The 21353-nt window shown below is 42.8% G+C and overlaps 1 protein-coding gene across 2 annotated transcripts in view; it reads left to right on the forward strand.

Moving 5' to 3' along the window:
* The window catches only part of LOC126354353 (aminopeptidase N-like), a 143217-nt gene that overhangs the window by 22593 nt on the left and 99271 nt on the right, over positions 1 to 21353 (forward strand). For both annotated transcript variants that reach the window (XM_050003929.1, XM_050003928.1), the window contains 3 exons: positions 4298 to 4490; positions 6318 to 6424; positions 16907 to 17056. In XM_050003929.1, coding sequence (XP_049859886.1) covers positions 4298 to 4490; positions 6318 to 6424; positions 16907 to 17056 — 450 coding nt within the window. The remainder of the gene's footprint in view (positions 1 to 4297; positions 4491 to 6317; positions 6425 to 16906; positions 17057 to 21353) is intronic.

Here is a 21353-nt window from a genome sequence, read left to right on the forward strand (position 1 = left end):
CACAGTAATGTCAGGGTCCTTAGAGCCAAATATAGGATGTGGACAAAAACGTGGAAACACAAAAAAATAAAAAGCACACTCTTGGGGCGTAAACTCGATCGCACGGAGGAAATAGTGTGAGCGAAGACTGAATCGATAAAATGACATTCTTCGATTACTCCTTAGACCAGGTTATACAGTTTCTGCATCACGTTTTCCTGTTAGGAGAATCTGCATCACTGCACCAAACATTTCGGCTACAGCCGTCCGCTATGACCGAGCGGTTCTAGGCACTTCAGTCCGGAGCCGCGCTGCTGCTACGGTCGCAGGTTCGAATCCTGCCTCGGGCATGGATGTGTGTGATGTACTTAGGTCGGTTAGGTTTAAGAAGATCTATAGGGGACTGATGACCTCAGATGTTAAGTCCCATAGTACTCAGAGCCGTTTGAACCATTTGAACATCCGCTACCTTGGTTACGGAAGCACCCATCATACGAGCACGGACTGTGTGCGTACCTTTGAATTCGCTTAGCTCCGACATAATGCATTCTCAACTACACAGAACAATATTGTAACTATGACTGACAACTGAAATGTAGTGAGAGCAATGTACGGGTGCCGTTAGTGGTCAGATACAAAAGCGCAACCAGTAGGCTTGGCTAGCATGTGCATTTATATTCAATGATACATTTCTCGCGGTGTTTCCGTAATTTCGCCCAGCAACAGCATATCGGGAATTGGCTGTGGAGAAATCCAAAGGATTTAGATCAGGTGTTCTTGGAGGCCAAGGTGCAGGTCCGCCTCGACATCTTTGGCCGTATTTGCGCGTTAAATGCTGTCTCACACCAGCAGCAAAATGTGCCGGAGCTCCATCATGCATGTACAACATAATCTGACGTTGCTGAAGGGGAACATCCTCAAGAAATCCTGGAAGATGAAACCGCAGAAAGCTAAGGTACTTCCGACCATTAAGTTGTGGTGGAAGAATATGTGGCCCAATGAGTTGATCGCCTAGTACCCCTAACCACACATTCAGTGAGAAACGTTGCGGATGTGGTGACTCATGAAAAGCGTGTGGGTTTATTTCACGCCACAATAGTTAAACATGTGAAATCTGCTTCGTCTGTAAATAAAATGTTACATGCGAAACGAGGGTCGACTACAGCCTGCTGTTGCAGCCACTGACAAAAGGTCACTCTAGGAACAATGTCCGAATCATTGAAATTGCGATGTAAAATTCTCCATACACTACTGTGGCTTAGTACAGGCATTTTTGTGGCAATTCTTTTCGTCGAGGTGCCTGGAGAGCGCTGTACTGCTTCCAATACCATATCTTCAAGCCAGGCGCAATGCAAGCAGGCTCTGCCATATGCAAAACCCCCGTGTTCTCTCAGGCTCTGACGGACTTCCGGGGTGTCTGCGATCAGGATATGTTTCTTGGTAGAAGCGTGCAGCCTCTTGTGCATTGCCGTTAGCCCTACCGTACATTAAATGCCTATCCACAAACTCTTCGTTACTGTACGGTTCCATTGTAACTACAACACAGCACACGTGGCACTCCTCAGACACGACTGATACCCTTTGAGACTCTGTACTGTACCCGTCCTGTACGTTCTGCGTGTATGGTGTGATACCATCGGCACCTTTCGGCAATGTGCCGCTGTTTAAACAACGAACATCGGACGGCCTCAAGTGCGCAGGGGGAAACCCGCCGATGTTACAAACAATGCCGTCAGTGGCGGCGTGGAATCCTATAGTCGTGACTATCTCGCAAGCGGCTCGTTTGCGGACCCGTGTTTACTGGAACATTTGTCCTTCTATGTCCGCCCCGATAGCTTGCCGGCAGAGTAGCTCAGCGTGTTCGGTCAGAGGGTTAGCTACTCTCTGTAATAAAAAAAACTGAGTAAACGGATCAACGAAGAACCTAAACGAGTGTCATCGGACGTCTGCCCCGAACAAATTCAACGAACAATATAGAACAAAATCAGATTAAAAAGAAAAAGAAAAAGAATTGCTGAGTGGTCAGCGTGACGGATTGCCGTCCTACGGGTCCGGGTTCGATTCCCGGCTGGCTCGGAGATTTTCTCCGCTCAGGGACTGGGTGTTGTGTTGTCTTCATCATCATTTCACCCCCATCCGGCGCGCAGGTCTCCCAATGTGGCGTCGAATGTAATAAGACCTACACCACGACGGCCGGACCTGCCACGTAAGGGACCTCCCGGCCATTGACGCCAAACGCTCATTTCATTTTTGTCCTTCTATTATCGTGTACATTCAGCAGTGCAAGTTTGCGCCATCCTTTTTGATACACCCTGTGTATGTGGTGCCTGTTATTTCGTACATGTATAGGGCACTACATTTGTAATGTGTGGCACAAGTTGAGGATTTGAGTCTGGCGGGGGTCGTACTAGGATAGCCCGTGCGGTTCTGATGATCTCTGTGTATGGATGGCGTAATGGTCACCGCATCTGCTTGCTAAGCAAGAGACCTGGGTTCGAATTCCAGTCGAGCACAAATTTTCAGCTTACCCCACTGATATAAAACAATGTCCACTGGCAGCCAATGTCTCCAATTCCCTTGTGCTTGAGAGTAATTTCAGTTCCGGTTATTACCTTAGAAACAAAAGGAAACCCTACGAAAAACTTGGTCCGAACAAGGCGGTGTGACCTATTTTAAATTTAATTCTGAGGGATTAGGTCGCCGGCCGGTGTGGCCGTGCGGTTCTAAGAGCTTCAGTTTGGAACAGCGTGACTGCTACGGTCGCAGATTCGAATCCTGCCTCGGGCATGGATGTGTGTGATGTCCTTAGGTTAGTTAGGTTTAATTAGTTCTAAGTTCTAGGCGACTAATGACCTCAGAAGTTAAGTCGCATGGTGCTCAGAGCCATTTGAACCATTTGGATTAGGTCACCGACGTGAATATGAAAGCCCAGTGTACATTGTTCACTTGCAGTGGAAGTCTAATCATAATAGACAAACTGTGGGTAACTTCAAGGAGAGTCAGATTATAACAATTAGCGGGATAGAGAGGTGATGCATTATGAATGTAAGTCAGTCATTACCGACCTAAGTCCACAGAAACACGTCCTAGCTGGTTGAGTGCCAGTACAAGAGAGAGCTTTCGGTTATGGGCGGAGCTCTTTGGCGGCGGGTAGTCATCAACTCGTGATTCCTCTGGCAATATTTCAAATATATATTATACTGCTTCTAAAACATGCTCTTTTTTGTTGGTCTTTGTCGTATTATTTCACGTATTCTTATTTCTCCAGTTTTCCTTCACTTCCATCTTCATCTCAGTCCAGTCCTAACTGAGTCGAAAACCCACTTGTTTCCTGTATTTTTATCCATGAATGCTTTACTCCCCATACTACTCTTCCGGTCATTCTACCCAAGTCCACTTTACAAGTGGAGAAAATCTTGGCATTTTGAATCTGAACTCCAGTGACATCCCTAAATTCTGGTAGAGTTCGTTGCATGGTCTGCTCTCTCATCTTTCATCTTCGGCGTTTTGTGCACTTTTCGTAGGTTTTCTACACGTACTCTTTCTAATGCGACAGTCTCATCCACAAATGTCACCGCGTTCCCGTGTTGTCTTTCCTTGTCTTACCCCTGGTCATACAATGCGCCATTCCGTTACCCTTAACTTCTCTTTTATATCCTCTATTCCTACCTTTTACCTCTGTATGTTCTATATATTTCTTAAATTTTACCATCGTTTGCACTATTCTACCGACATTTTTCAGTCTTCATTAGCATTTATCGTCCTTGTCCTGTTGTGCTTTATCTTTATACCTATAGTTACCAATGCCTGAAAGGAAAGTATTCGTGAAAATCGTTGGTAACTGCTCTAAACGTCCGGTCACGAAGCAGGGCGGTTTACATTCCTTGCAAACATACCGTAACATTTGAAAATCAGTGTGAGCGGTGAATGGAAGAGTGGCACAAGTAGGCACTCTCTTCAACTCTAAAAGACTTGATAGGGAAAATAATCCGAATCGTTCAATAGCAACTTTTTTTATTTGAGCCTATTTGGTGCCAATCGGCTTTACAAATGTTTAGCCTTCACCATACGATATCTAATAGAATCCAAGAGCTGAAGAATCGTCTTATATGCTAGACAGTCTGATCATGCCACCTATGTTCAATACCAATGGCGTGGTATCTAAGTCCACTCTCTACATTCACATCAGTGACTCATATGTAGGGTAACCAACGGTTTGGTAGAGTATAGCCTAATCTTTGAGCTGGCGAATCACTCGTTAGACCATAAGAAATGAAAATGACTGAGTGGAGTGAGAGGATGTACTCTGCGTCCTCAGGGATGCGCCGTTCCACTACAACGGTTCCAGCAGCATCTTCATCGATGTCCTGCGCAACACGACCACGTTCACCTTGCATAGCAGCGTCACCGTGACGTCTCTGAACGTCACGATCAACAGGACGACAATCGGTTCCAGTTACGAGCAGCTGCAAGACGGCAGTAACTTCCTCGTCATCACCCTCGAGCGAGAGGTGAGTCGAATGCACTTCTGCCCAACTAGCCATTAAAAGTTCACCACATATTCAATAAGGAACACTGCCCATAATCCGACGGTTCCTTGCGGCGATTTTGCAACAGTGGTCAATTAATCGAGTATTACAATTTACCGACTGAAATTCTAGTGTTTCAAGAATAAATCATAGTCAATTACATTAGATGTCAAGAGGACCACACCATAAAATGTTATTTGAGCAAGCCTGTATTACAAATATCATAACACTTCAAAATTCATTACTTAACTAATAATTATTAATTTTTTTATTTTCGGTCGTCCGACCTATGGCCGACTACGACGTTGAATTCCTTTCAGTGTGGGAAACTCTGTGAATTAGATAGGAAATGGACAGATCACTTATTTATTCAACGTGACAACAACAAGCGAATGTCCAGTATTTAACGTTTTCCCAATTTCTCATGAATTATGCCTGATTCCTAAGGCAAGTTCGCCCCAGTGTGTCACGATGTGATCTACGGTTTTATTTTATCGCTTTCTTGTAACTAAAGCACCAATTACCTTAAAATCAGTTCACAAAGAGAACACTACGTTTCGTTGTCGTATTCTTAGGGGAATTCCGTCTTTAGGCAACGATATACACTATATTTTAAAACTATGATCTTCATGATAGCAATATGCGTAGTTTAATCATGATTTTTCTTTTATCTATTATACAACAGGATAGCAATATTGCTGGTATAATAAGATATATAAGTATCTCTGTAAATATGTGTGGGAAGGGCTAGAGATTGTAAGTGAAAACTGAACATTGCATGACGCGACGAATTTAATCATTTCGCCATCGCATCTAAGGACCAAAGGGGTTCAGAATGCAGATATGAAAGTGGTTGGGCAAGCTAAACCTCCTGCGGCGCCTGTGAACGTTGTTTTGAGCAAAGCTGGCGGTTCGTTGACGTGACCTAGAATCTGTGCAGGCTGACTGAGATCGTATTATTCGAGAGTGCGTCTGATGAGCCGGGCTAGCGCAACTGAGAGGGAGCATCTGTAAAGTCATCCTTCGCAATTCCGATCACAAGTGAAAGTGCAAAAACCTGTTAGACCTTTAGATTTTGAAAATCTCTTCCACCATTCTGATTTCAAGTGAACGGTAAAACGCAGTTATTTTGCATTTAATAACTTATCTCAACCAAATGTTTATTGGCTAACAGTAAATTATTAGACCTACTTGCAGGTAAATTACTCTTTTACTAGCGTGTCATCGGGCTTCAATTTCAGTAACTGAATATTAGCGCAGTTGTAATGTGTTTCGTTCGTGCAGGTCCAACAACACCTTCGATTTCAGGCTACTTTTGATAGAACAGTGGGATGGGAGCGCTCGGACGAACTTGAAAACCAAACATTGTCTTCTCTATATAACCTGATGTGATCCTGCATAATTTTCTTCTATGAGACCTAAATTGTGTCGATAGTAGCCTCTCAGGAATTATTGAACATGTAAATGCATAGTTACTGCAAGAAGTTCTTATTTTCCAACACTTTACTATACAAGTCATTTAAAATCGTGAACGATCTCATAGAAGACTAGAGAAGTGTGTTATTGTCCGAGTTTGACAAATGTCATTTCCCAAAATTATAGTTATTAACTCCACAACAATGTAGTTTGCTGTTGAAATGTGTAAACTATATCTCTTGCACTCTCTATAGTACTTGTTTAGACTATATGATTTAGAAAAGAAGAAAAGTATATGTGCGTCCTAAGACGCCACAAAATGATCTACAGGCAAACTACAAATCTGGAAAGACAAAGTAGTCGATTCAAGCTGTGTTCTGTGTTTCTTGACAGGTTTTTGCTGGTGATACATATATTCTGCAGATGGAGTTCAACGGCGAGATTCGTGATGGTCTTGACGGCTTCTATCGGAGCTCTTACCAGGAGGACGGTGAGACCAAGTGAGTAGCCTCCTCATCCAAACCGAACGAGATGGCTCGGACGTCAGCACTTTGGTCGCGTATCCCGGACGACCGACTGCCTCCTCTGTCCTTCCGCCAATCCAAGCTTGAGCTACGTCTCTAATGAACATCGTCATCGACATTAACCTTCCTTCACTTGATGCCGAAAGCTATTCCAGGCTGTTCGTGCTGCAACACAACCATCAGAGCTCTAGTATGAGAGCAAATGCTCCTCTCAGGCTGTAGTGATCGATGCCAAAAGATTGTGAACAATGGAAACGACCAATTGTACCTTGCTCTTGCCACGTAGAAAAAGATAACCGTGTCGGAGGACGGCTACAAGTTGGTGTCTGAATTATTACGACCTTTTTTTTTTTTGGTCCTCAGTCTTCTGACTGACTGACTGATAGTCTAATGCGGCTCGCCACGAATTCCTCTCCGGAGCGAAGCTCTTCCTCTCAGAGCTCAGAGTAGCACTTGTAATCAAAGTTCTCAATTACTGGCTGGATGTATTCCAATATCTGTCTTCTTTTACCCTCTACAGTTCCATCTAGTGCCATGGACATTATTTCCCGATCTCTCAACACATCTCCTGTCATCCTGTCCCCTCTCCTTGTCAGTGTTTTCCATATATTCCTTTCCTCGCTGATCCTGTCGAGAACCTCCTCACTCCTTACCTCATTATTTCACCGAATTTTCAACATTCTTCTGTAGCACCACATATCAAATATTTCGATTCGCTTGTGTTCCGGTTTTCACACAGTTCATGTCACGCTACCATACAATGCTGTGCTCCAAACGAACATTCTCGGAAATGTCTACCTCAAATTAAGGCCTATGTTTGATACTAGTGGATTTCTCTTGGTCAGAAATGCCATTTTCGCCACTGCTGGTCTGCTTGTCATATCCTCCTTGCTCATCCTGTCACGTGTTGTTTTGCTGACTAGGTAGCAGAATTTCTTAACTTCATCTACTTCATGATCACCAAATCTGATGTGAAGTTTCTCGTTGTTCTCGTTTCTACTACCTCTCTTTACTTTCGTCTTTCTTGGATTTACTCTCAATCCTTACTTGGCACTCAGTAGACTGTTCATTCCATTCAACAAATCCTGTAATTCTTCTTCACTTTCACTGCGGTTATCGGTATCATCAGCGAATCTTATCATTCACATCCTTTCACCTTGAATTTTAGTCCCATTCTCGAACGTTTCTTTTATTCCCGTCATTGAACCGTAGGGGCGAAAGACTTCATTCCTTTCTTACAGCCTTTTTGATCCGGGCAATTCGTTCTTGGTCTTGTACACACTGTAAATTACCGGTCTTTCCCTAAAGCATATCCCCATTTTTCTCAGAATCTTGGCCTATTTTACATTGTCGAACGGTTTTTTTAGGTCAACAAGTCCTATGAATGTGTCTTCCTTTTTCATCAGTCTTGCTTCCATTATCAATTGCAACGTGAGAACTGCCCTTTTTGTGTTTTTACCTTTCTTAAGGCCGAACTAACTGTTATCTAACAGATCCTCGATTTTCTTTTCCATACTTCTATGTATTGTTCTTATTAGGAACTCCGATGCTCGAACTGTTAAGCTGCTTGTGCGAAAATTCTCGCAGTTGTCGGCTGTTGCAATCTTCGGACTGTATGGATGACTTTCTTTCTGAAATTCTGGTGGTATATAGCCAGTGTTATACATCTAGACAAGAAGATGGAAGATGTATGTTCCATCCCAGTCCCTCAGATTTTAGACCATTTTTAGGCAGTTTTAATCGAATTTTACCAATTCCATAAAATAAGCCCACTTTTGGTGCATCTCAATTTGATGTCTAAATCTAACATACTGATAATAAGATAATAAAATATGTGATCTGTCTCATGTGATGAAATGAATCCAATATGATCACCTGATACACACACACACAAACACACACACACACACACACATATATATATATATATATAATGGTAAAAGAAAAGTTTACACAACTAACACTGATAAATGAAACATTGAACTAATGATGAATTAAATAAATACAACTAATGATAAAGATAAATTAAATATATACAACTAATGATAATGAATAAATAAATACACTCCTGGAAATTGAAATAAGAACACCGTGAATTCATTGTCCCAGGAAGGGGAAACTTTATTGACACATTCCTGGGGTCAGATACATCACATGATCACACTGACAGAACCACAGGCACATAGACACAGGCAACAGAGCATGCACAATGTCGCCACTAGTACAGTGTATATCCACCTTTCGCAGCAATGCAGATTGCTATTCTCCCATGGAGACGATCGTAGAGATGCTGGATGTAGTCCTGTGGAACGGCTTGCCATGCCATTTCCACCTGGCGCCTCAGTTGGACCAGCGTTCGTGCTGGACGTGCAGACCGCGTGAGACGACGCTTCATCCAGTCCCAAACATGCTCAATGGGGGACAGATCCGGAGATCTTGCTGGCCAGAGTAGTTGACTTACACCTTCTAGAGCACGTTGGGTGGCACGGGATACATGCGGACGTGCATTTTCCTGTTGGAACAGCAAGTTCCCTTGCGGGACTAGGAATGGTAGAACGATGGGTTCGATGACGGTTTGGATGTACCGTGCACTATTCAGTGTCCCCTCGACGATCACCAGAGGTGTACGGCCAGTGTAGGAGATCGCTCCCCACACCATGATGCCGGGTGTTGGCCCTGTGTGCCTCGGTCGTATGCAGTCCTGATTGTGGCGCTCACCTGCACGGCGCCAAACACGCATACGACCATCATTGGCACCAAGGCAGAAGCGACTCTCATCGCTGAAGACGACACGTCTCCATTCGTCCCTCCATTCACGCCTGTCGCGACACCACTGGAGGCGGGCTGCACGATGTTGGGGCGTGAGCGGAAGACGGCCTAACGGTGTGCGGGACCGTAGCCCAGCTTCATGGAGACGATTGCGAATGGTCCTCGCCGATACCCCACGAGCAACAGTGTCCCTAATTTGCTGGGAAGTGGCGGTGCGGTCCCCTACGGCACTGCGTAGGATCCTACGGTCTTGGCGTGCATCCGTGCGTCGCTGCGGTCCGGTCCCAGGTCGACGGGCACGTGCACCTTCCGCCGACCACTGTCGACAACATCGATGTACTGTGGAGACCTCACGCCCCACGTGTTGAGCAATTCGGCGGTGGTGGGTCTGACACACCGGTGTCAATGTGTTCTTTCTTCCATTTCCAGGAGTGTATTTACAACTAGTGATATAGATTAATGAAATATATACAACTAATTATGCTAAATGAATTATGTACCACACATCTACAGTAAACTATAATGTCCCAATGGAAGTGTATTTCTTCCATTATTCACAATGTGCCTTTTATCACCATCTGCATTCAATTTTATTTTATTTTATTTTACTGTACGTATTTCATGTTTACAATTTATTATTAAATTCATTGATCTATATACTTCACTGTTATTCAGAAACATGCTTCATAGTCATCTTTCGTGATCTTTTTCCTGACTACCACCTTTTTACACCTTTTCCTTATTTCTTTTGAACATAAGCGTGTTTTTTCTGATACGAATGCGTTTTCATCTCGTTTCTAGAAATGGTCTATTATTTCTCTTTGTTTGTAGCAAAAGCTCTGTCTACAGTCATTTCCTTATCAATTTCCTCATATTTCTCTCTCATTATCTATTTCGCTTTTTACACTTCCTGATTATTTCGTTTCTAAGCAACATTAACTGCTTACTATTTTGCATTGGTAGTACCCATATGTTCCTTTCTTTCTGAAATCGGAACTGCCAGTAACAGTTCTTCGAATTCAGGTATTTCTTTCTTTACTTTGTTTCACTCCTAGACAGCTCATCCATCGTGCACTGTTCTGTATGACCATTCAACGTCAATGGTAATTATTTTGAAATAAACTCACTACTTTTAAGTTTGGCACTGTCCCACTTCATAGCCCTGTATTTTTTTTCTTGTATTATTTACTGTAAGCTGACTAGGTTATAATCACTTGGGAATTCCTTGAAATCCAAATTTGGTCTTTTAACGTTTGTCGCACACCATTGCAAATCGGTCGACATGAGTTTGTTTTACTCTAATGATTTTTATAAAATGTGTTTGCAACAGTCGTTTAAAACCTTCGTAGAAACTGAAAGCATTGATTTCTCCTCTCAGATTTGTCCATGCAGCCATTATTTGCACGCTATTCTATACAGTCGGACTCTCGCATGTAAACTGCCTTCTTCAGCCCCTTTCCTACTTCCGCTTATCTCATATTCTCCATACTGTTTTCACTGCCTTGCAATGAACAGCTAAACTTCACGGAAACATACTGTACCGTTTTTTCTCGCATTCATAATAATCCTCCATCCGTCAGCTGAGGAGTTCGCTCTTGCACCAAAAACTGGAGACTACAAGCTCTTTACTCTTTCCATTTCGTTTCCTTTACTGCTGTAGCCTGAGAGGTAGCTGCGGACCTATTTTCGCTATGAGTGAGGTTCATAGCCCCATCCCGTCGTATTAATTTAGGATCCCCGAGCTTTCGCTGTGTCTACAGGTATTCCAGTTTCGGCACAACATTCACAGATTCTCCATAATATACATAGCTTCACCATAAAGTAAAAATCTGTAAAACTCCGTTCCACAAGCATCTGCATTTTCTCTCTATTTATGATTTTCCTGATCAGTCCTCAACTGTTTGCGGGACTACGGTACATCATTACATTATTTAGATGAATAAGGTTCCATGGATGTAGGGCTCCCCACTGCATTGTACATCCCTGGTTCTTCCACTTGCAGTATCTGTTTGAACCTGAATTAGTGTGCGCGACTGCAACCTTTCAGGAGCAGGTCATCGGTACAAGGCGGGCTGGTCCTTATCGCAGAAATCTTATAAATTGCAGCTGTACGTGGAATTGAATTCCGGACATCCGAATATTTAATGATACCAACTCCTGCATGCACCGAGTGGGACCCTGGAAGAAACAAGAGTTTGTGCACAATAGTTAAATAGTTGTCCTTCTTTTACATACCATTTTTCAATTATATTAGACATTTAAACTTCCTAAAATAATATAATGTAAGAAAAAGTGAACAACTGAACATACCAATTAAAAGGTAAAAAATTGACAAATGCAATCATGTAGTCACTTAAAGGTATAGTTGTACAACGATTTATTCATTTTATACAATGCTCTTTCATACGCACTAACTTTCAAATATATTTGCTGATAATGCCAAAACCAATGTACATTGGCATCTCGTCACTAGTCACTGAACACGCTGGAACCACTGGACACAGAAAGCATATACCCTTTCACCTGACATCAGAACCATGACTTCACACCTTCTTACCATTACATGCTTCATGTTTCCCAGTTTTTCTGTCTGTAAGCTGAAGTGGCATCCCTTCTTAACGAAGGAGATTCTGATATCAGCCAGATGAAAGGATGTTAGCTACACCCCCATAGATATTGGACACACAATGTAGCGGTAACACGTATATTATCATATTTTGGAACTGAATAGTTGAATGTCGGAGATGTTTCATTATACACATACGGAAAATTTTTATCAGTAACTACTTTGTATTATGTTAATGACTCATTTTATGTACATAACTCATTACTGGATACGAAGTTTTATTTAAGAGGAATACTAGTACTTTGACAGAATTTTTAAATACGTTATGTTTAGTTATGTTGTTAATCTCACCAGGTACTTTATTTTACTGTTTGATTCACTCGTAAAACATGATGTTTTGAGTTTCTTTGTTTATTTTTCTACTTAAATATAAATTAAGTGTAACTCTTCTACCATCATTATAAATACATTTGTAAGTAACGGCTGTCCCACATAAAACCGGTAGGTGTCAGGTACCGGTTAATCACCTCTACTCGAACTGCCTGTGAAGTGATAAATAACACACTCCGAAAGTTGGCTACATTACATTTACCGGAAAGTTGAGGGCAGTTGTGTGTTCGTGCGTCAGTTGTTATGTGGAGCTCGTGCTGTTTAGGTCTTACAGAAATGGGCCAGTTTGCATTAGAACAGTGAAATGATATTGTGGAGTGCTACATAAAGACAGGTCCAATCAAGGAATGTATCCTGGTAGGACACTTCCCACGACCAGCACTATATACACAGAATGCGCATTGACATTATGAAAAGTCCTCGCAAGTCGGTAAGGAGGTTATGGCAGCTGGTGGGTGGTGTATCTTGTACGCCGTATACAGAAATATATGAAATTAAAAACGTATAGCGTGAGTATCGTGCAAGAGTTGACATTTGAGGACTAGGAAAAAAAGAGTACATTATTGTAAATGGCTGTGAACATCAACTGCTGACAGTTACTTGGACATACAATGAAGGCTGTCACGACCGGATGTTTCAGCTGCCGAGAATTCTTCCGGGTTGTTCGGCCATGGTCCATGGAACTCTTCTATCCCTGCCGTTTCGTCCAAAGCTACGTTGGATATCTTCAGAGGTGCTCCTGGTTGTGCTGAGTCTTACCGACTGACGAGTCGGACGTCGAAGAACGGCCTAAACACCTTGGAAAGTGGCATGCTCAGGAGTTCACGTGATAGCAGAGACAAACCTTGTCAAGGATAAAATATAACTGTCGATCATATACGTCAAAGATTAAAACTTCTCATCGATTCTGTAGCGCCCCTGTCCATATATCGCTGAGTTTCATGGCTTCGTTTTTTCTGTTATAATTATCCCCATGTTTATATATTTCGATGGCTTCTCTGTATAGCCATGGATAATAGTTCGCCATAGTACATAAAACTTCAGTTTCAGAGAATTCCAGGTGATCACGTAGTGAAATTTTCGGAAACTGAAAAAAAAGAAGCCATGAATCTAAGCGATATGTGGACAGTGGCGCTACAGAATCGATAAGATGTTTTTATCTTTGACGTACTATGATCGATAGTTATATTTTATCCTTAACAAGTTTTTTCTCTGCTATCACTTGAAATCCAGACCACGCCCACTTTCCACGGTATTTAGACCATTCTTCGACGTCCGACTCGTCAGTTGGCAAGACTCAGCACAACTATGAGCACCTCCGAAGATGTTCAACGTAGCTTCGGACGAAACGTCAGAGATAGAAGAGTTCCATGGACCACCCCCATACAATCTGGAAAAATTCTCGGCAGCTGGTTACTTGGACACCTTCCTTTACTTCATGTCAGGTGAGGCGTGGCCTCATCTGTCAGGTTATGTAATATCCAAGAATTGCAGATACTGATCGCAGGACAACCCACATATTCTGCATGACGTAACTCTCCATTCGGAGAAGATAAGGCTTTGGTGTGCGTTGTCAGGCATGGTCATTATTGGCCCCATATTTTTGAATTTCACCCTGTACAGTGCCAGATATCTAGAGATCTATGACTCTTTCTATGCTCAATTAACAGATTTCGAGAATCTGTATGCATTATTTCAACAAGATGGAGCAACCACTCATACATCCAACCAAAGTATGGTCCACACCACCAACTTGTTTCTTGAACACAGACTTGACTGTAGAGGCATATGGCCCCCAAGGCTAACAGACTTAATGTCGTGTGAATTTTATTTATGGCGCACACTAAAAAGCAAAATGTATTCTGCTAGCCCTCGCACAATAGACGGCCTTAAAACGAACATTACTAGAAAAATTAACAACATCATGCCTGCAGAATTACACTGCGTTGCTGGTAACGTCATCACGCGAAGTCGACGATGGCTGGATGCCCATGGCCACCACTTCCAGTATCTCTTATAAGAGGGTTGACTGAGAAGTAATGCCTCCACTTTCGTAACTCTTCAACTGTTGGCAGCATTGGTATGCGGCTGGTACTGGCTTGTTCCGTAGCCTCTTCTCTACAGCTCCAGTTGGCGGGAAGCTTTAGCATTGAACGGTTGTGTTGTTACAGTGTAAAGTATGGAACTCTGCGCAGACGGTCGGTCAGCACCATTTAAGCAACGTGCAGTCATTGAATTCTTGACAGCAGAAGGTGTCACCCCAAAGGAGATTCATCAGAGAATGAAAGCAGTTTACGGTGATTGTGTTGATGTGAGTACTGTGCGTCGTTGGGCGAGTAAATTTTAAGATTTTGAGGCGGGAACATCTGATCTGCGTGAAAACCAAAGAGTTGGACGTCCTGTGACAGCAACCACCGAGTTTCACAAGCAAAATGTTGATAGATCGATTCAGGACGATCTTCGTATCACTCAAAGAGAAACTGCAAGCACAATTGGCATTTCAAAAGAACATGTGAGCCACATTACTGCTTTCTTTGGCTATCGGAAGACCTGTGCACGATGGGTACCCCCGATGCTGACTTCTGAAATCAAAGCACACAGACTTGAAATTTGCCAGGAACTCCTCTCGCGTTACGAGAATGAGGGTGACTCCTTTCTCCATTCAACTGTGACAAGAGACGAAACATGGATAGATCATTACGACCCGGAGACGAAACGTTAGTCTATGGAATATCGACAGAAAGACTAGCCACAGAAAATGGAATCCAATACGCAGACCTCATCTGGAAAAAGCATGGTCACAGTGCTCTGGGACGCAGATGGTGATATCCATGTTGATTTCCTTGATCGTGGAACAACGATAAATTTAGGGCGTTACATTACAACGCTGCGAACTCTGAAACGATGGCTGACAAGGATCCGAATGGAAAAGGGAAATGTTTTCCTGCAGCATGACAATGCCAAACCACACACTTCACTTGCCACCACAGCAGAACTTCATAGACTGAATCTCAGCACCGTACGGCATCCTTCTTACAGTCCAGATTTAGCACCACATGACTTCCATCTCCCCGACAATGAAAGACGATTATGCTTCTGGTGAAGAAGTTGAGAGAACTGCGAGGCTGTGGTTGCGGAAACAGTGTCAAGTTATTCCATGACGGCTTCAGAAAACTTGTTCATCGTTGGCAGAAATGTATCCAACTGGATGGTGATTATGTGGAAAACTGAATATTGGTAATTAAAGATTAAGGATTATTTCTGAGTTTGATTTATTAAAATATTCCCATCCAAACTCAATTAACGAAGGTGGAAGCATTTCTTCTCATTCAACATTCGTAAATAGGTAACTACATGCTTTTTAACGTTACTTTTACCGATTATCTTTTAGTTAGTTCATTGTTAATTGAAGTACGGGCGTGATGGGTACCAGTTTTATTGGGGTCATCATTTATAATAATAAATTATAACGCCGAGCACAATTAAAGTACTGTGATAGGTATAGGTATAAAATGGACAATGGTTATTTAGTATAATGTCTTCCGTCCGACTACGTAGCGTAGAGGTAGCGTCTCCGGCTACCACGCAAAGGGCCCGGGTTCGATTCCCGGCAGGGGACTCGGTGTTGTGTGTACTTCATCATCATTGACCCGAAAGTCGCAGAAGTGGCGTCAACTAAAAAGGACTTGCAATACGGCTGCCGAACTCCCTCGCAAAGGGCCTCCCAGCCAACAATGCTATACGATGAAACTTTCTGGCAGATTAAAACAGTGTGCTGGACCGAGACTCGAACTCGGAACCTTTGCCTTTCGCGGGCAAGTGCCCTACCATTTCTTATTTTTTTTTTGTAATCTCATTTTGTTCGTTATTGTTTGTTTCAATTGTTCGTGACGGACGTTACCTGACGCCGTTGAAGTTCGTTATTGATGCATTCACTCATTTTCTTTTTTATTACAGAGATCAGCTAACCCTCTGACCGAACACGCCGAGCTACCGTGCCGGCTACCATCTGAGCTACCCAAGCACGACTCATGCCTCGTCCTCACAGCTTTACTTCTGCCAGTACCTCGTCTCCTACCTTCCAAACTTTACAGAAGCTCCCCTGCGAACCTTACAGAACTAGCACTCCTGAAAGAAAGGATATTGCCGAGACATGGCTTAGCCACAGCCTGGGTGATGTTTTCGGAATGAGATTTTCACTCTGCAGTGGAGTGTGCGCTGATATGAAACTTTCTGGAAGATTAAAACTGTGTGTCAGACCGAGACTCGGACTCGGGACCCGAACTAGGTCCCGAGTTCGAACTAGGTTCCGAGTTCGAGTCTCGGTATGGCACACAGTTTTAATTTCCAGAAAGTTTCATATCAGCGCACACCCCGCTGCAGAGTGAAAATCTCATTCTGGAATGCTATACAATCATTTCCATTTCTTTATGATGTCTTCTTTAGTATTGACTGTATGTATCCAGTGACTCAGCTGTAACAGCGAACAACTTATCAACTACGTGAAATTAATTTAAAGCACTGAAATGAAGTTGATGGGTCTGTGTTGATGAAATCGATGAAGATGCAGTGCTATGAAACGAAGTAAGTGCAAACCGTTCAGATACGCTGAACCTGAATCATAGCGAATTTGTAAAGACAGTTGAAAACTGGGCTCGAGTGACCAGTCTAATACCAATTATTATCAGTTGTCGGTAGGTGTTCACAACGGTTACGTGGTTCTGCTGTTGCAGGTGGCTGGCAGCGACGCAGTTCGCGGAGATGGGGGCTCGCATGACGATGCCGTGCTACGACGAGCCGGCCATCAAGGCGACCTGGATGTTCACTTTCAGGCCGCGTCCACGCTGGGCTGTGCTCACCAACACCCCGCTGATCACGTCCAGGTGAGAAACCCGGGTTGGCGGTCCGTGCTGCGGCCGCGACCGCTTCTGGCTGTCAAGTCTACATAGCTGGGTTCAGTCAGGAGGCAGGTGTAAACATGCGGCGCTGTAGACGTGGAACAGTTATTTGTCAGTGATTATCATTTTTTTTAGGATATGTGCTAACCATCAGACCCATACTACAACTCAACAGCTAAATGAACCAGCGCTATAATTCACTTATGAGAAAACCACACACAATAGCTCCTACCTGCGCTGGCTAGTGGCCCATCATTGTACTGTAGTACGTCCTAGGTCTCCTCCTGCATCACCATACACGATAAATAATTTCTAGTTAATACGTGATGCTCTTTAACAACAGACGTTAGCTATAAAACAAAAACATGGAGAACATGACAAATTTCCTCTGAAAACCATGTACCTTTTTCTCTCAGCCTGGTCCTGCTTGAGCCTTGGTAAAAGATTTGAATGACAAAAAGCTGTGAAATTAGCGAATTGAAAGCAATGTACGCTCAAAGTAATCCCGTGATTAGATATCTTTTGTGCTATAATTCACATACTTCATGCTAATACTGCAAGGTTTTCGGTATTTGTGTATAAAAAAACAATTCTGACAGGCGCATCTGAAGACAGGACTGATACCCGCCGGCCGGAGTAGCCGTTCGTTTCTATGCGCTTCAGTCTGGAACCGAGCGACCGTTACGGTCGCAGGTTCGAATCCTGCCTCGGACATGGATGAGTGTGATGTCCTTAGGTTAGTTAGCTTTAAGTAGTTCTAAGTTCTAGGCGACTGATGCCCTCAGAAGTTAAGTCGCATAGTGCTCAGAGCCATTTGATTGATACCCAAATTGATGATCTTTCCTTTAGAGAAACTGATAGGTCTCCCTTCACGAGACATTTCAAGTTGGTCTTCCTATGCCTTCTTGGCACACTTAGCGATTTCCAGCTTTTGATTGTTGCTACATAATAAAATAATAAAAGTAATAAAATTTTGTGTGTTTTCAAATTGGGTGATACTTAAATGTGTCACTGGTTCTTCCAGGTAGCCAGGCGTAATGTTTGTTTCTGATAGGTTACCATATTGACCTACTTAATGTATGTGTAATTACTATTCAAAATTACTGGTGATCTCATGAACACCTTACAGCAGACTATAATAAAACAAAAAATTCCGAAAATGTTTCAGAAGCTAAGTATTGCTGGCAGTGATATTATAGTTGCGCCTTTTCATTTAGGATTAAGACGAAGCCTGAGAGTGTGCAAAGCACTGGCCATAACAATTAAGTTTGATGTTAGCCAAATACCCTAAGACTGGGTAGACTCAAAATAATTCCTGATTCTTACAGCGAAATACTGCCAGGAGAACCACTGACACCGCTGAGGAAAGGAACAACGGACAGTAGTCAAACGAATCCATAATTAGTCAATCTAATGCTGGTAAGAGTAGGCATCGCAGCGTGTGGAAAGGTGACACATACTTACTCGACCACCTGACCCAGTAGAATAATTCCCACTGAAGTTTCTACTTCCCATGAAATAAATCACGTACTTGCTCAGCATTTGTTATGTTGACAGATAGTGACGGGAGGGGAATATTAATTTCCTATTGATTGAGCAGTTTCTCCTTGTCACAGTTCACGTGGGACTCTATGTACTCTGAACGGACCTCAGTTCTTGTTCAGTGCTTGGACGGTTAGGATGCATTCTGAAAGAGTTCCTGAGTACTAGTGAAGAATAAATGGTAGTTTATTAGTATTTACTCATTGAGATATTCAGATACTCAATCACGTTTCCTTTTGAAATCACTTTTGCCGCGTGGGGTAGCCGTGCGGTCTGGGGCGCCTTGCCACGGTTCCTGTGGCTCACCCCGTCGGAGGTTTGAGTCCTCCCTCGGGCATGGGTGTGTGTTGTCCTTAGCGTAGGTTAGTTTAAGTTAGATCAAGTAGTGTGTAAGTCTAGGGACCGATGACTTCAGCCGTTTAGTCCCATACAAACTTACCACAAATTTCCAAAATTTCCAAGTCACTTTACTCGTAAATTTCATGTTCACAATAACGTGAGTACTACAGCTTTAGAAATAAACATGATGCTGCAAAGTAATAAAGGACCTAAGGGAGGTACAATCCTAGGTTAAATAACCACTTCGAGTAACGCCCAGAAGACACCACGCTAATGCCATTTATTATTGCCTCTAACTTTTCTAATGACCTCAATTTGAAGACGTATAGGATAAATAAGTTTATTTAGGTATGGTATATCTAGCTGAATCATTGATGATTAAATTCATAGAACTGCCAAATTGCTGGAATGCTGTTTTCTACTTGACACTCACTGTTCCAAATAGTCCCAGGTATTTTCTTTCTGATCGAGATCGGTTGGTTTAGCGGGTCAGTTGAGGTGTTACAGGACGCTTCAACGTTTGTCAGACTAAAAGTTTCTGCCTGATGCCCTGTGAGCATGGTTGTTTTCATCTTGGTAGAGTGTCCACAGCATATTCATCATGAAGATGTAGAAGAAAGGGTAACATCCGGTTGCTGAGGGAAAATAAACATCCTGATTCAGGTGCTCGGAAACCTGAATGAATTGACCTAACTCATGAGAAACACCTCCTAAACATAACAGAAGCAACTCCTGCATGAATGACACCACCCACACATTGCGCGCTAAATCCGACACCATGACACCGGTGTAGTCGACGTCTTCCGTCATTTGGGAAGAGGTAAAGTCGCGGCTCGTCTGTCCACAATATGCGCCTCCAGTCACCTATTGGAGTAGCCAATGGAGAGATGCTGCCTTATGTGTCTCTGAGAGCAAAGGCCTTTTGCGAGATACCCGACCCTAATAGCCACTGCATGCACTTACCTTTGCAGTGGTCCCTCAGAAACACAGATGCTCTTCCGTTGTGTCTGAACCTTCTTTTTCCTTTTTTTTTCCTTTTTTTGCCGTCCGCCACGATCTCCTTTCCCGTGCCATCCTTTTCAGATCAGAGTAGCACTTCCCCTCAATTATATGTTTGATATTCCCATCTGGGTCTTCCTCTAAAATTTTTTATCCTCTGCATCTCCCTCCAGCACCACAGAAGCTATTCTTTGATGCATTCTCACATTTCTTATCATCCTGTCCCTTATTCTTATCACTGTTATTCACATATTCCTTTTCAATTCTGCGCGGAACCTCCTCATTCCTTACCTTATCAGTCCACCTAATTTTCAACGTTCTCCTCTAGCACCACATCTCAAATACTTCGATTCTCTTCTGTCCCGGTTTTCACACACTCCATGCTTCACTACCATACAGTGCTGTGCCTCAAACACACATTCTCAGAAATTTATTTCTCAAATTAACACCAATGTTTGATTCTAGTAGTCTTCTCTTGGCCAGGAATTCCCTCTTTTTCAGTGCTAGACTGCTTTTGAAGTCCTCCTTGCTCTGTCCGTCATTTTGCTGCCTAGTTATCAGAATTCCTTAACTTCATCTACTTCGTGACAATCAATCCTGATGTTAAGTTTCTCGCTGTTCTCGTTACTGCTACTTCTCATTACTTCCGTCTTTCTTCGATTTACTCTAAATCCACGTTATGTACTTATTAGACTGTTCATTCCATCAGACAGACCCTGTAATTTTTCTTCAGTTTCACTGAGGAGAGCAGTATCATCTGAGAATCGTATCACTGACATGCTTTCACCTTGAATTTTAATCCCACTATTGAACCCTTCTTTTATTTCCGCGATTGGTACAGATACATGTACTGAATAGCGCAGACGAAAGACTGCATCCCTCTCTTACACCTTTTCTAACCGAGTTGCAGTCTTATTTTTCCCTCTTGCTTCTTGTGCATACTGTATATTATCTGTCTTTCCTATAGCATATCCTATTTTTCTTTGAATTTCGAAGACCATGCAATATTTGACGTTGCCGAACGCTTTCCCCAAGACTACAAATCCTTTGAATGTGTCTTGATTTTCTTCAGTCAGAACTGCCCCTCTGGTGCCTTTACCTTCCCTAAAGCCAAACTGATCATCTAAAACATCAACAATTTTCCTTTCCATGCTGCTGTATATTATTTTTGTCAGTAACTAACATTCTTACGCTGTTAAGCTGATTGAGCGATAATTCTCGGGCTTGTCGTCTACGATTATCTTCGGAATTGTATGGATGATGTTTTTGCGTAAGTCTGGTGGCATATCATCAGTCTCTCACACTCTACACACCAGCTTAAATAGTCGCTTTGTTGCCTCTTGTCCCAGTGGATTTAAATATTCTGATTGAAATCTATCCCTATATCTTTATTCGGTCTTAT

This window comes from Schistocerca gregaria, chromosome 3 (assembly GCF_023897955.1).
Source record: "Schistocerca gregaria isolate iqSchGreg1 chromosome 3, iqSchGreg1.2, whole genome shotgun sequence".
Taxonomy (NCBI): Eukaryota; Metazoa; Arthropoda; class Insecta; order Orthoptera; family Acrididae; genus Schistocerca; species Schistocerca gregaria.